At 38.3% G+C, this 17364-nt stretch overlaps 1 protein-coding gene across 1 annotated transcript in view; it reads right to left on the bottom strand.

The window, feature by feature from the left end:
• Gmds (GDP-mannose 4,6-dehydratase) overlaps positions 1-17364 on the bottom strand; it is a 520891-nt gene that overhangs the window by 460834 nt on the left and 42693 nt on the right. The window contains exons 4-5 of the mRNA XM_033761793.1: positions 6556-6915; positions 4651-4702 (exon numbers count right to left, since the gene is read on the bottom strand). Coding sequence (XP_033617684.1) covers positions 4651-4702; positions 6556-6915 — 412 coding nt within the window. The remainder of the gene's footprint in view (positions 1-4650; positions 4703-6555; positions 6916-17364) is intronic.

Below are 17364 nucleotides of genomic sequence, written 5' to 3'. Positions count from 1 at the left end.
ACCCCAAAAAAAAAAAAAAAAAAAAAATTACAGCAAATAAGCAACACAGGATCTCAATGTCACACTTAAAGTCACTACTTTTTGAGGTTTTTCCTCATTTAAAAAAAAGTGTTTTAATATATCCCAACTTCCAACTTTTGGAATGTTATACAGGGAAATAAAGAGCTGCCAAATGCCTGATCCATGACAGCAGGTATTATTCTAAGAGCTAATGAAAGCCGAGTCTGTCTGCTTCTGAGACAGGTGAAATGCAAACTTCAAGACAAGCCAAACTGTGTGCAAACTGCGTAATCTAGTTAAGAATTTGAGATTAGCAGCTTTTTCTTTACAGAAGGATATAGGTAGGGTTTTTTGTTTGTTTTTAGAAGGATTTGGGGGAGAAAAAGAGATGAGGGTTGGGAAACCAGACTGAAGAGATAAATGAGCTAAATGACTTTATATAAACTTAATCAGAATCATTATTAAATTACAGCAGTTCAAACAAAACATAATTCTGAAAAACCAAGATCTTAAAATAAATGGATGTGGGTGTTATGACTAACAAATTTCACGTGCCAGTTAACTAAGTAATCAAGAGGGAAATTTTAAGATCTTTTCATGTCAGAACAAAGTTCATTTTGCTTCAGAATCTAGAGTCAGATTAAGTATTATAACAGTGAAATGTTTTATTTATTATGATCAAGAAAACTCTGACCACTGGATTTTAAATTCTTTTGTCTCTGGATTTGTCTCAGAGGCAGCGATGCCTCCCAGGGGTAGTTAGTGCCACCCATCTTTTGAGAAATATAGGTTACTTAAGTCAATGGTGAGGAACCCATGACACGCATACCACAGCAGGTTGTTTGTTCTTACTGGAAGCTCTAAAGGTTCGCCATCACTGATCTAAGTCACACCACTATCAGCAGCTAACTTTCACACAGCAGCCACCATGTGCCAGACACGGATCTTGCAGACCCTAAGTCACTTACTTGGGTCTTCGTAGCAACCACACTACTATCCCCACCCTTCAGCTGAGGAGGCTGCCTGAGATTGCCCAGCCAGTAAGCAATAGTGTGAAAGGGTAAACTCATCAAACTTGCTGATACTCAGTAGTTTCCAAACAGAATCCATAAAAAGCAAGGCCTTTTTTCAAATCAAGGTACACAGGCTTCCAACAACCCAGAAAAAGAATATTTCAAAGACACTCATAGATCAAGAAAGTAAGTGTAGGAACTCAATATTCTAACAAATAATCTCCAAATAACAAACAATCCTTTACCCTTATTTCCTACTTTTATACTCCACCTCAAAGGAGGTGGTAATGGATGCTTTCCTAAGAAAGAAATTCACAGTATATATATTATTTTAAATTCCAATATGCTGTTTCATTGTTTTCAAGTTATTTAATACAAATTTTTCATATTTATCCAGATAAATGCCCAGTTTTAAAGCATTCAAATTAGTCCTTTGTTTCTCTGGCTTTTCTCTGTAAATGGACAAAAGGTACATTACTGGCAATATGCTGTCACTTCTCTGCTATAGGTAGTGCTAAGACAGGTGAAACTAGAATATGATTCCATAAAAGATTTGCTTTTGTTGATTTTCCTTTTCCCCTAATGATGGGAAGGAATACACGTGGCTCTAGCATCCTAGGCAAGATGACTGCCTCTTAACAATGCTAATTCATGCCTTCTAAGCCACCCCTGTCCACAGGCTTGCTGGCATCAGCACTGTCTCCCCATCACTCCTGCAGCAGTGAGCCCTATGTACTCCACAGACGGCCCTAGGAAAGTGTTTCCTATGGGCCATCTGACCTACTCTTCACAACCACCTCAGAAGGCAGGTGTGCTATCACCCCCATCTACACACAAGGACACTAAGTCTTCGAGGAGCTGAGCAACTTGCTCAAGGCCAAAGAGCCAGCAACTGGCAGAGAAGGACCAAGACTGGTTGTCCAATGCCCAAGCAACAGGTCTCCTTTGCTATGGGGGGCTGGGCTACTGGTCCACCTCACTTCTCTGTACTGGCCAAGTGGGTGTAAAGAAGAACGGCCCTTTGCATTTCATCAAGGCACAGAATTTAGTATATTCACAGGATAACTTTTCATAAAGCCTGGTAATTTGTTCTCCTTATTGTGAGAGGACATCGTCAGGTATAATGAACAATGTTGGATATATTCTCTTTGTTTTCCTTAATGTTTAACCCTGAGTAAAATTCAAGACAAGCAATAATAACAATGATAATTTTTAGTTCTTTCTCACTGAGAACTAGACCAGGGGATAAAGCAATGCATTCAGCCTCCTATACCCATAGACTCTGTATCCATAGGTTCAATCAAGCTCATACTGAAAAAAAAAATTTAGGTGTATCTATACTAAACACATGGACTTTTCTTACTATTATTCTCTTAACAATACATGTATTTATATAATATTTACATAGTCTTAGTTATTGTAAATAATCTAGGGATTATTTAAAGTATTCCTGGAGATGTGTAGATCATATGTAAATTTGTTATCTGTTGGATCTCTTTAAACCAATCCCCTGAAGAAACCAAGAGATGACTGACTACTGTACTTTACTTTCCATGTTAAAGAGTTCATTCTAAACATGATCTGATATATAGATTTCAGTGGCCACATTTAAATGGCCAGGCCTCAAACCTTCAGAAATCTAAAGTGTGTGGTCATACAAGGTTAATTACCATTACTAACTGGTCTTTTAATATATGCTATTCCTTTCAAAGCCTTTCACAAATGTCTGCTTCTGCTTTAAGGTTAGCTAAGCTCTTTCTTTGCTTTTTCAACTAGAGAAAAAGCAAAGGTGTACGCTGACTGTCCTGTGTGAATTCCCCACAGAGGATCTCTTCTTGTTTACCCCGCCAACCTGGTTGCCCTTTAGCAGCTCTTCTTAGCCAGTGCTTCTCCGAACAGCACACACTTCCGCACAACCCTAAGGCAGGCTTGGCCTTGTCATGCTAGCCAATCAGAGAGTGCCTACTTCTTTCCTCAGACCAACTCAGCCTCTGCATCAAGCCTCTTCTTCACAGTGTTTATCTGATCCTGGCTTGCACTTTGCCACCTGAAACTCTTATTCCCAGTTATTTCTGAGGCTAGTGCACTGGCCTGATTCAAAAGAGCTCAGAGAGGTCAGCCCTCTCAGATTTGTAATACCTTAAACCACCTTGTTCCCCTAGTAGTTAAATCAGTCACTAGCCCTCACGGGAACCCTGAGTTACAGAGATGCTGCCTTCACCTGGGATGGTAGCACATGGCCAAGCCCCAGTCCTCAGGACTATAAGGGCACTGCTGGTCACCACCAACCTCTTTCCCGCTCTCAACCCTCCGTGTCCATGTCAAAGAAGATCTCAGGCAGCTGGAGCGTGCTGCTGTCACACTACTTCCCTCTTCAAGCTGCAACCACCACTGTGCAGCTGGCCCCTTCTCCTGCTTCACCTGTACCTTGACCACTGCACCAGCTCCTGGCTGTCTCCAGCAGGATCCACACATTCTGCAGATGCCCTCTGTCATTCTTTCAATATTTAAAAGCATTAAAAGGTTTATATTGCCTGAATGTTCTCCTAAATCCACTCTTCTGAACTACATATGATTGATTCTAAAACTCTCTTCTCTGTAGAATACACATTTATATCCTCAATTATCATAGCAATGTATTCATGTACACATACATACATTCATAAATGTTTGCCTTTTTTTGATATTACAAGATGTAGAATTAGATAAGAGTAAAACGGTGCTACACACATCTACTATGACTTTTAAAGTCTAAAAGTCAAAGCTATCAGGTAAGATTTTGAAGCTGATCTTTTCTGGATTTTTCTTACCATTATTCTTTAAACAATACAGTAAGACAATTAATTTTCATTTTTACAAAATCTCATTGGATACTGCATTCCTTGTTGTTGCTTTTCCATTTGTCCCAACTGCACATTTTTATACACTATTCCTACCACTGGAATAAAGACACAAGGCAAAGCTATCAATATATAAGACCAGGCAAAGCAAGTCAGAGCACATGGACCATTGTGTAGGTTTTTAGTCTCTGTAAATTTATACACAAGCAAATATCTTAAGACTCTCTAAAAAAAAGCAGTGTGCATACCAAACTGCATCACATTTAATATTAAAAACCCCTGTTTCTTGTTAAGGAAAGGAGAAAATGTTAAAAGAAAAGAAAAAGATGACGACGACAGCAGCAACAAATCTAAAACTTTCAGCTTCTATGATATGTATGGCTGCCCATTAGAAGGCAAAAACCTCCAAGTGTAAATTTTTCATTCAAGCTTGCCAACAATCAGCTTCATTTTTATTGCTCTGTGCAATTTCCAAATTAAGTGACTTCACCATGAGTGGAACATTTTTATGTAACACATTACATCATAAATTTTGCAGCTTGGCTTGTACAGGCTGCTGCTTTATCTAAAGGAGAGAGGGGGAGGTGTGTGGAGCAGCTGAGCCACCAAGGCTCACAAGCAGATAAACAGCACAATGAGCTGGCAGGACCATAGGCCCAGCAGCATAGTCTTCCCTGGATTCTGATTTGTTATCAGAGTTTCCATGAAAAACACACACAAGAGGACCGCAGCAGAGGAAGCATGAAGCCGCCATGTCCTACTGATCACACCGCCCAGTACACCACTGAGTCACTCACCTCGTAGCCCTTCTCCAACAGGAACTCAGCCAAGTAGGAACCATCCTGAAAGAAAAGGAAAATTGGGAAGCGTCAGACCCATGGTGGATAGCAGAGACTGGACTAAGACTTTTGAGAAAAGCACATAAAAGACTACTCTAACAAAAAATTAAGGATGCTGATAACCAAAATAAAAGTACCTAAGATGACAATAAACACATATGGTGTTATCTTCAGAGAGTATTTTTCCAACAGTAATTTATTGAGCTCCACAGAAGACTCAGGAAGATGCAGCAACCAAGGGAAGTAATAGGAGGCAACAGAGAGGACTTGGTTTTACCTTCTGCCCTTTACTACTCATATGAAATATGCACATATGTGCACAAAGCAGAATGCTGGGGTGCTGCAGGAACACCCAACAGAAATATGACAGAGTGGGGAGTGAAACAGGAATCTCTGAGATGCAGTAAGAGTTAGGTGGCTAGGGAGAGGGAAGGACAGGTAGAGGAACAGGCAAGAGAAGACAGCAAGTTAGAATTATTGAAGCTGAGCCCATCTGCAGAGGTTCTAGGTATTGCTAACCTCCAGGATTCCAGAAAGTCAGAGAGGCGATAAAAAGTTTTAAGGTGTATGTGTGTGTACGGGGATGGGAAAGAAATCGCATCTGCATGCTCACAGCACATTATGGGCATACACATATGAATTTAATAAAAATGAGGATATTAATTTTTATTTAATAATAAATACTTTATTTGCATTAATATTAAATCATGTAGTTAATTACTAACTGAAGATGAAAGCATCTGATGAAACACAGAGGTTCTCAACTGGTTTTCAATAATTGTTTTTAAAATTTCTGAGTAGAGTTTCTAGTTAAACAATATTCTTTGCACCATTTTTAAGGGAAAGAAAGTGTGTGAGATACCTAATTAAACTACCAAGAAGTCAAAAGTTGTGATATTACCCATTCTAGAGATACTGTGAAAAGTCACCAGCCTCCCTCAGAACAAGAGTTGGGTCCCTATTTTACAACAGATCCTGTAAGTATTCTTCTGTTTTTATCCCTGGAGAGTCTCCTCTCCAGATTTATGCCACCCAGACATGAACATAAAACTCTAACTACTGGAAATGTATGTCCTCAGAAGTAGTTAGGAGTGTCTGGATTTCCTCAGTTTGAAAAAACTGAAAAGATTCCACTGAGCTTCAATTCCAACCAGTTATTTCAGGAAAAAGAAAAACAAAGCAAGACTCACTGATCTAAAGCTGAAACTAGTGACACACACACTATGGGTCATGAAAATGACAAGACTGCCAAGCGAGTGCTTGCAACAGTAATGCAGAAGTCCTGCAGAAATTCAGGCCAAATGACTAGGCAGGGAAAGCAAGGGATACATTTTGTATCCCCAGCAGATTTTCTTCTGATGCTTTGACATAAATATTCTGGTTCATAGGCTCCTGTGAAGAAGAAAAAGTGTCTGGCCTTTTCATCACTGTGCTAACTCAGATCATAAGGATGACTGATTCAGGCCAGGACAAGCAGGTTAGCCATCATGACCATCTCAAATGTTCAAGTAATCAGTAGTCTTTTAAATCAATCAATGAACAGCTCAGTGGAAAAATGTTTGAAATAAGGATCGTATCTCAACAATAGGTTGGAAAGCCCTAGTAAACATGAAGTTGTATGCTTTTGTGTTGTTTTGAAGTAGACACCACTATACTTTCCATGCTTTAGAATTCTCTTTGAATAAAAATGGGAAATGCTTTGTGTTCCTCCACAGTTGTACAGAATGTTAAAAAAAAAAAAAAATAGCAGAGGTGACTGTGCTAGAGCTCTCTGGGGTGGGAGATCTGTGATTATTTAGAAAGCTGATGTGAACCAGACCTGACCAGCACTGAACTCTGTCAATGAGATCTTGTTCTTCTCACCCAAGCCGCTTCTCAAACTTTCCAACCACACTGGAACATTCTGAACCAGCAGTGGCACTGGCTTCCTCCTCACTTCCTTGCCAGGCCTGTCCAGCGATAGAGCCGAGGTTGCACAATGAGTGGGAAACGAGCCGAGCAAGGGCTCCCGGTCTCCAGCCCAGGGAGCCCAGTAGGTCTCCCAGAGGGATCCTCAGGGAGACACGGTATCTGAGCAGGCAGATGTCCGCCCAACAAGCAGGATGGCTGTTTCCACCTCCCTTGAAGTGCAAGCTGATAAAGAATGCTCCAGTCAGACTGATGACTGAAATGTCATTCCAGCCAAAGCCTGCAGTGAACATCCAGTTCTGACACTGGAATCTTCTGGAACCAAAGAACAGACTTAAATCTCCAACTTGTTCAGTATGAATACAACCAGAATCTGGTATAAATTCCAGCCTGGGCTCAAAGTTTGCTACAGAAAACTTTTAAACTGAAGAGATAATAGCCCAACTATGACCCCTGTAAATTTAACTTTGCACATAGTTATTAAGGGTATCTATTTCATATTAATGCTAGGCTGTTTTAGGCAATCACTATGGCTTTAATATTTTCAAGATACAGCAATATTTTGTCTTATTCTCAGAAGACTCAGCTAAGACGGTAAGCAGCAATCTGCCTCACAGGTAACTGAAGCATAGGAAGTTAGACAACTTACCAAAAATCACACCATTAGTTAGATGAGGGCAGAGATAGAATCCAAATCTTACCTGATTTTCACCTAGGAAATAATCTCCTTCCTTGGCTTCTTCCATCTGAGAGCTACCAAAACATGTCAAAACCCCAACAAAATAATAAGAGACCATAAAGAATTCATTTTTAAACCAACTTGATTCAGTCATTTTCCGTTACAGGGTGTTTTATGGATTAAACAGGGCTTCCACTTTTAATCAAGTGACTCAAGCCCAGAGAAGTCCTGTAATCTGAGAACACTCCAGAGCTCAGAGGGAGAAAGAATAGTGTGCATGAGATCTCGCAGGTCTTGGCTATGGGTGCATGTGCTCCTGTGAAGTACAGTGAATGTGGAGGTGGACTTTCCTTGATGGGGACACATGTTGGAGGGATGTGGCCCCTGCCCAGGGTGTAAAAAAGCCTGGTTTTACTATACCTGATGCTTATACTGTTCTTGGGAGGAGGAGATCATTTTTCATGAAGTACTCAGAAATGTCACAGTGCAAGTCATATAAAAAAGTAAACTCTAGAATTTAATAGTCATATTTTGACTACTATTTAAAATTATAAAACTCCATATCTATAAAAAACTGAAGGAAACACAGAAAGGCACCCCCTTCTCTCAATGACCAGAGATGGCTGGGAAAGCCATGTGCTAGCGCCACACACCCACCAAGTCCAAACATATGTGCCAGGGCAATCACAGTACTGCAGATGGGAGAAGCCAGAAGCTTTTCTACAACACGGATGCACTGGCAGTTTGCATGGACAAATGGAAAGGGACTGCTCTTATATGCAACGTGACAGCCTGGCCCCATTAAATTGTGTGATAAATTAGAATGCTAAACCATGTATAATCAATATTTAAGCACCATTTGGCAGCTTCTTTGAACAGGATAAGATGGTAAGTAAAGAGTACTGGGATAGAGAATCCATACCACAAATGAAATGAAATCTCTTTATTTAGATCATCTCAAACATAAGAAAAAAGAACAAATCTTCTGCAAATAAGGAAGTATCATCTGTACAGGTCTTCCACACTGTTTCACTCTGTATACTGTAGTTGCTCTAAAAACACATCACTCCATCTAATTCCAAACATAGTATAAAAGCATTCTGTGCCCCCACTAAGTAAATTACAGACACCTCAATGATTAAGAAAGGATGCTGTTTTGAATCAGAATAAAACCTTTAAATCAGTTGTGGTGAATATAAGACACACATGCCACAACAGGCAGTTTGCATCTGAAAGATTCATCACTGCTGCTTTAAATGATTTAACTATTAGGGTGTGAACCATCCAGGGGCAAAATATATTTGAAAAGTATTTACACCTGGCTCATGTTTGTAACAAATCACTGAATAAAAATGTCTGTCAGACTCACAGAATTCAAAAGACCATAGGGATTGATTAATCCAACTCTCATTTTACAGATCAGGAAATTGAGATTCAAAACAGTTAAGTGTTTAATGTACAGTCACACAGGAAGTAGCAGAACCTGTGTGTATGTGCACATACACACACACTCACACACACACACACACACACACACACACACACACACACACACACAGCTATAGAGGCATCAGAGAAACAGGTCTCTAAACTCCCAGACCTCAACATTTTGCCCTAAAACTTACTTAACAAACACCTACAATGAAGAGATTGAGTTAGTATCTACTGCTGAAACTCAAGCTTACATTTGGAGAGCCAAGAGCAAGAACAGAGCCAGTACTGAGGAACAGAGTGATAATTAACTGAACGGCAACAAGGAAATGAGGACATCGGTCAGGTCAGTAGTATTTAAAACATACACTACCATCTCATATTGTCTTGAAAGTTGAAAGTTATTTTTCCATAAAGTCTGCTGTCACCAAACAACCAACTTTCGCTTCCTTTGATTTAACACCTGGTAGAAAGGAACACAACAATCCAGAAACATGATAAGCAAAGGATCACCATTCTGAATAATAAAGACCTGACCATGCCCTTCAGGGAAGAGTCTCTCTGTGGGACCACCCTTTCCCTGTGGGCCAGGGAAAGGCCCTCTGTCTGGCATAGGTGTCTCTCTCTCTCTCGGTGTCTCTCTCTCTCTCTCTCTCTCTCTCTCTCTCTCTCTCTCTCCCTCTCTCACATACACATACACTCACACTCAGGCACAAACAGAAAAGGGAGAAAGAATGAATGTCTGAGGCTGATGTGGAGGTTTCAGCAGGGGCAAGATAACCACCCTTCATCCTGCATTTTACTTTGCCAGGATCCAGAAGCTCGCCCTCAACACATGCTGGGCTTTCACAGGTCAGAATGTGAGTGCTAGGCCCACAGTTGCCTAAAACAAACAAACAAGGGAAGATTTGCACATGAAAGGAAAGGTTCATTTTTGAAAAATATCTTCCCAATTTGATATGTTAAAAATGGAGTAATGAGATCTTTTTCCTTTCATTTCTTGATTAGCGTAAGACTGAAGAGATTGTTGTGTTTGCGATCTTATAAAGTATTTCTTCTGGGAACTGTTTATTATCTTTTATATCCTTCACCCATTCTTTCAATAGGCTTTATTTTGCCAGCTAGTTTATAAGTGGTATGTAGAAAGTTTATAAAATTACCTAATTTTCATCTCTCATAAAAGCCACTCAAAAACTGATATGTGAAACAGGTTAGGAGATTTCCAGGGGTAGAACTCCTACAAATACCATAGTTTGAAATACATGGTCCTTCCAACTGCAAATCATGATTGTAAATGCTTGGCTTAATAAGTGGAAGAAAGCAAATACCAAAATGTGAACTCCAGGTATATCTGTACAATCCAGCATTTATAATAATAATTTCAATATACTAAAATAATGTTGGCGATTCTATAAGGAAAATGGCACTAAAGATTGTAAAACCAGCAAAAATAAAGCAGATATTGCCATGGCATAGAAATATAACTTCTAGTTAAATGATTAGGAAAAAGGCAATCTACACAGATGCCTCAATGTGAAGCTCTAGAAATGTCTGTCAGCTCAAGGGTTACAGCAGCTGCACTGGGTAGGAGTGCACGAGTGCTGGGTGGCACACGGTGTGCAGATATATCGTGGATCAGTCCATCTTTTCCTCTCCACAAGAAGGAAACACTGTGGTCAAGAAATACTGCATTCCCCAGATTCTTTTTAAATGCAAATTCCTTTAGTTTGAACCCATTTTGGTCTGTCTCCTTATCCTATTCTTGCCATTTATGAAGTCTTTAATCCCTCAGAGAAAAAAAAGCCTACTGTGCTCTCCTACTACCCCGAATGCCAATGGGAAGAGTGCCTGCCCCATGCCTCATACGTCCATCTCATACCTGCTCTCCATGTCTTATATCCATCTTCACAGAACTCATATGCAATTGGTACTTTATTGCCTCACTTTTACAAAGGAGTAAACTGGGACAAATTGACCTGTCCAAGGTCTAGAAGACCTAGATCAAAGATTTACAAGAGGTACATTTATTGTAATAAATTATCTTTATGGCAACTCACCCATCAGTAGCCTCATCAATCCATAATGATGGGCCTAAAGATATTTTATCACAAATTTGTTTTCTATAGACTCTCTTAACAATGGAAAGAGAGCTGGATTAGTGTATCAAACACCCACATGGGCCATAGGTGTTATGGAACAGAGGACAGGAAGGAAGTGAGAGATTCAGTATCTGCCCTATTGCTCCGAGAAGTATCTGGGCAGCCAGGCACTTCCTGGCCTAGATAGGATTATGCTTCAGCACTGGCTGGGGCCTCTAGATTTCACACGCATCAGCACATGCACACGTGGACAGGATGAGAATAATGAGCAGGTACTCTGCACAGCTAATCAAAACGTTCTGCTATCAGGAACACCAGCAGACGCATGAGTCACGGGTAGCGGGTGGCAGGGCTTTGTGGATAAAAGCAAAGCTATGAAATGCTACCACACTGACCTCTTCTATTCTGGATGGCACAGTGCCCTGGAGTATAAATCACCACACTTGAGCATGAAATCAAGGGTGGGGAAAAAAACAAAGGAAATACAAGAAGTATATCCCTGTCAAGATCCATTCAAAGATCTGCCTAACCGGCCAGTTCAGTGGTACAGTTCAACTTTAGAACAATATGCAAGGTGAGTGTTTTCATATACTAGGGATCCAAATACACTGACAAAGACTTGTATGGATTTTCTGGTAAAGTTAATAATAAATTACTAGTAAATTTCATGTTTAAATACTCTTTTACAGTAAAGTTACAACTGTATAAAAAATAAAATTGTACAGATTTTGAGAATCGAGTTCCTTTCCATTTCCTTTCCCCTCTCTACTCTCTTTCAAAGTGACAGTCCATACAATTAAAAGCCGTTTCTCTGCAAAGTACACAATTATGTAGTTATAATCACCCAAGTGATTTATAGAGGAAATGATTTTTTGCAGGTACTCTAAAACAGAGCTGCACTTTGTCCAGTGTTCAAGGACATGCTTAATGAAAAACTTTATATTTGGAAAAAAAAAAACTTTGTATTGAAAAGAAGAATGATGAAATTTTACTATTTGCCTGATTTATTAAAGTTTCCTTGTAAATTTCTTTTTATAATTTGTGTTCTGCCTAAGGCAAGAAGACAACTGTCCTTTTATTCATGGCTTTAAAAAGATCAGAAGAATAACAAAAAGATACACAAAATGATTGTGTCTTTATCTTATTGCACATTCATTTAACAGGTTATTGCTAAAATATCATTGTTGGTTACACAGCAGTTTACCTAACAAATATTCTTGCTGTTTTTACCTAATTTCTTCCACAGATGTAGTTAACACAATCCAGTTAAGACTTCTTAAAATACACAGATATCATTATAGGCCACTTGCTAGCTTCTTGATACAATCTGGACCTTCTCCATAACTGTGGAGTCCCTGTCACGCAGGAAACATGATAAATCACTGAAGAAAGACAGAATTTAAGAACTCTACTTTTGGGTGTTGGGGGAGTAGGTAGCTCAGCTCAGTGGTGGAATGCTGTGCCTAGCAAGTGTGAAGCCCTGGATTCAATCTTCAGCACGAAAAGCAAAACAACCAAACAAAAAAAAACACATACACAAAACTGTGACTCAGAATGACTCAAAGACAGATAAAATTCAAGCATATCTACATGAATGTAAACCTGCAGATGATGAAAGTCATGATGCTAATACTCAGTGCCCAGGACAGGCGGGAGATGTCACCAAGGACAGGAGCAGGAGGGCTCCTGGTGAGGGTCATGAACGTCGTCTCACCCAGAGGTGAGTTTGGGGTGAGTGCAGCACGTGAAACTCACTGGGCGGCGTTTGTCTGCTAGGTCACACTGTATTACACACCAGAGTCACCACCCAAGAGAAAGGAATAAAACCAGGTCACATATTTTTAAATATGTGCCCCTATCATATTTCACTCTGTCCTCCAAGGCCACTGCATTCCTGGTGTACTTCTAGATATTTCTGATTTTACACCAAAACGATGATAAAACAAACTGCTCATGAGGTATCAACACCACAGTACAAATCTCTGCAGGGCTGATGTTCTGTTTTCTATTTTTATTTTTAATGTGTTTTCTTTCATCAATAGCACTGGAAGTTTAACTCCTATCCAACCATATCCTATTTGTCTATTCAGTAAGACTGATAGAAATTTTTTTCAAGATTTCATTAAAAAGATCAAAGATTTAGAAGGAGGGGTGGGACTCTCGGTGGAACAAAACTGCCTTCCCTAATAGGACTGGACACCACCTCTAATCTTGAGTCTCAGGAGCATCAAGCTCTAAATTCCCCACCTGGCCAGTAGCTCAGGCTGAGGCAGGAAAGCCTCAATGAACTTCAGTGTTGAAGGTGAAATAAGGGGACCCCCAGTTACAACAATTACACCTAACCTGACTGCCTGCACCTTCTGGCCTGAACAGCAGTGCTTCTGTTTCCCAGCTGATCTCTGCTGATGTGTAAAACCTACCTGGGATGTGCAGTGACATATGTAGATTTGGGCCACACGTTTGGGCAATCATCTCTTCATGGGTATATGGTTAATTCATCCTTAATTTATAGCCTGTATGTTCTTTAGTATTTATTGCTTATGAAAATATAGAGACATTTCTTACAGTTAGGGGCTCAGTATTCAAAAATATTTTTCCTATTTAAATTTTACAACATCCTGGTAAGATTGCTGATATTATCCTCATTTTTCCAGATTAGAAATTTGAAGTTCAAACTTAAATTCCTTATCCAAGGTCACACCGTTAGTTAGAGAACTTGGCAGAATATATACCAGTGTGTCTAGTCCTAACTAGTTTATTTTCATAATACCTCTGTCTCAAACAAAAATCAAAATATTTCAACCAAAATAAGATGCTATGTTTTTAAGTTATATAACTCATACAAAGTTTAACAAAAATTTTTAAAATTTAAGTATCTTGAATTAGTACCTTGACAACCAATAAAAACTATTGCTTAAATTAACCCCTGAACCAAGTAACTAAACAAATATTACATGAGTATGAATATGTGTGCATGTGCACATGTGTGTGTGTGTGTGTGTGCGCGCGCATGTGTGTATTTGTGGGCAGTGCTCAAAGAGTTTTTACACTTCTATCCTGAGGTTTCAAAAATGTGGGTGTGTATGTTTAATTACTAAAAGTAGGTCCTAGGGCAACCAATCAGCTGGTAAACATCTGTCAATATCTAAAGTACTATATACAATTTGATCTAACCAACAAAAGCAAGGATGTGGTATATTTCCTACCCTCTAGGAGCTTAAAATCTAGTGCGGGGGGGCGTGAGCCAGGACTCTGAAATCACCTGAGAAAGGGCAAGCAGGCTGTTCCAAGTTTGGGCACTAAGACGGGGAAGGTACCTCTGTATCCTTGAGGTGAAAGGTGGGAGGTGCCAGCAAACTGGGGACCAGTGCAAGAGCGCTGACCGACAACTGACGCCAAGCTTCATTTTATATCTTCACTAACGCAAGTTTCCTAATAAAGGCTCCCAGGTAACACATTTTAAGCACACTTGGATGGTGTACAAACTCACACCTGCACAGTAACTCAATTCTACCCTAGCTGGGACCCCTGAAATTAAAAAAAAAAAAAAAAACATGAAAAATGAATAACATTCCTTCAAGATCCCATAGAAGTGAAATGAATAGTTTGTCAGAGGTCACTGTCTGTGGAGTAGCCAACTTCATTGTTTCTTTCCTGGAATTGTCTATTGGGCAGTCAGTTTTGTTTCTTTTCTATAATAAATTTCATCTTATTTTACTCTAGAACCAGTCCATGTCGTGATCAGGACACAAACCCAGGTTAGCTGGTGACAGAAGAACATGACAGCCGTGCACCCTTGTCACCATACCATAGTAGGACTGGCATCAATTCTCTGTATATGCGCAATGTTTTAGTCCAGGACTAGCTCAGAGAAATATAATGTGAGTCACATACAATTTAAAATTTTCTGGGAGCCCAATTTTAAAAGGTTAAAATGAAAAGATAATTTAATTGTACATATTTAACTCAATATATCTAGAATTTTATTTCAACAGATTAATGGAAAACTTGAGCTATTTCACATTCCTTTTATATCAAAATTTTCAAAATCTTATACTTTATAGTACATCTCACTTCCAATCTAAATTTTCATTATAAATATTTGAACTATGTTTAGATTTTACAAAACTAACTGAAAAGTACATTCACATACCCATACCCAAATTGTACTAAAAAATATTCAAAAGTTTTCCAAAAACTGAATTGAATACCAAAAATAATTCTTTGATCCTCACAAGCAATGATAAAACTGGTTCACTTTTGTCAAATAACTGATTTGACTTGAGGTAAAAGTGTATTACTTTCAAATTGTATCTGTTAAAGTAAACTTAGTAACTCTTAAATTAATAACATCAAATTCAATGGTGCATTTGTATAAATTGGAAAACAACACTAAATTTATCAGTATCAATTAGGTACTCTTCACATTCTTCCGGGTTTAAGTTGCCAATTTATGAAATATTTATAATTAAAATCCTCTGCATACTAACTCATGTTAGAAATACTGTAAAGTCATATTATTAACTTCTATTGTGAAAACCTTCCATTTCAGCATAAACTCTAATACTTCCCTAGCAAAGTCACAAATTAGCTTTTCCTTTCAAATTTAGCTCCTTCAAAACAGTGTGATCTGAGTGAGAAAACAAACCACACTGCACTGTTTTCTTTGTAAGCACTGAATATCTATCTGGCAAACATTCCTTTTGTTTCAAGAAATAAAAGTTCTTATACTGGAGTAAATATTACAAGTTGTAAAACTTGTCTATGATTCTATCAATGAGTGCTATCAAAGAGCACAGGATCATAACCTTTACTGTCTTCTGTTTCTTTTAACATGTCTATAACCTGGCAACGATGTAACCTACAGGCCATACACTTTTAACTCCTGTTATCTGACACTTTCATAGCATTTCCTTCAGAATACAATGAAATAAAGCAATAAGAGGTACGTATATATTTGACTTAACATAGCTAGAATACCATGTCAGGATAGAAACTAATTTTTTTCATAACATCTGAAATTCTTTGACATATGTAAAAACATTAAAAATTATCTATGCTGTGAATTTGGTATTACTAAAACAAATTTACATTTCTTTATAAATTTTTAAGTCTTTAGACATAAAGGGTAACTTAAGTATCAACTAGTGAATCATGTATTACACCACTTATCTGAACCTAAAGACAAATATCTGAACATTTTCAAATTTCAAGTCAATTGCCCTTTAATATTATTGAAAAGGTCTTACAGTCTACAGGCAGTGCGGAATGATTTAATTAAGGGTCTTTTAGGCTTTGCTTTTTTTTTTTGTCTTTTTTTTTTTTTCTTTAAGGTTTTACCAAAATTTTAGTTAACATCTGGTTTTGTTTTTTGTTTTTTGGGTTTTTTCTTTTTTGCTCTTTCCATCTAAAAATGACTCCTTCCTTTGTATCTGAATCAAAGTCAGTTTTCAGGTGGCCAAAGTTATAAATTTTACTAAAATTTTCTGTTAAATTTTCAAAATTTGTTGGAACACTAAATTCTGAGTTCAGGCAATTAATTGTATCTTCTTTTCTGACCTTTACGAGGAAACTTCTCTTCCTATCCACTATGAATTTGTTGAAAATATCGTAATATTGCCCACTTTATTTTCTTTAAGTTATTTTTACACATAGCTTTTTTGTTCTTCTCTGGCACAGAAAATTGCAAATGCTACTCATCCGAACTGCTCAGCCCCTTCTGCTCGCCCTGTTCTGTGAGGAGCACTGGCTTTTGCATCTGCACTCATTCCTGCAGGAGCTCTGCAGTGAGCCTGTGCTTTAAATTTAGGGATTTGCTCATAATTACTTTAACTAAAAATAACTTAATGACATTTACTGAAATAATAAACATTTCAATTGAATTAACAATGACAATATTCATGTTCACTTATAAGTTATGTTGTATGCATAAAATATCCAAATAAACAGACTATAATGTTAGAATACAGAAAAATTTCTCAAATCAGTTAACACCAACAGGAATAAATCAGTTAATACCAACAAGAATAAATTAGCCAACACCCACAAAATGATTATGGCGTGTACATTAAGTACATGTTAAAAATTAATGTAGTCCTGCCAAAACAACAAAGTCACATTTTTAGCAGAAACATATTTTGTGTTTTTGCTTTAGAAATTCAGCTCCTCAGTTACAGCAGCAGCATTTTAACTGGTAACCACATGTGGCTTACAGCTACCACTTTTGGACAGAGCAGTGATAGATTCTGTTCTCAGCAGTTTACATGGATTAATTTATGTAATTCTTACAAGTTTAAATACTCTCAATGTATTTAACTATCTCTGTGTCACAGACAATGAAACAGCAGCAGAGTCCATTAAATGACCTACCAAATCCACCCCACCATTAACGTAAAATCAGTATTTAAGCCCAGTGTGACCAGGGACCCTTCTCCACTACTCCAGATGGTCAAAATTGCAATGACACAAAGTTTAATAAGAGAAGTATAAAGCATATTTAGGAACCAAAGAACTCTGAAATAAGGAGAAGGCCAGGCCCTAGGAGAAAGCATGGTG

Source organism: Fukomys damarensis, unplaced genomic scaffold, assembly GCF_012274545.1.
Source record: "Fukomys damarensis isolate Sample0158 unplaced genomic scaffold, DMR_v1.0_HiC HiC_scaffold_10, whole genome shotgun sequence".
In the NCBI taxonomy this organism is placed as follows: domain Eukaryota; kingdom Metazoa; phylum Chordata; class Mammalia; order Rodentia; family Bathyergidae; genus Fukomys; species Fukomys damarensis.
Note: the sequence above shows the minus strand (reverse complement) of the source record. Positions and strands in the feature narration are given on the sequence as shown.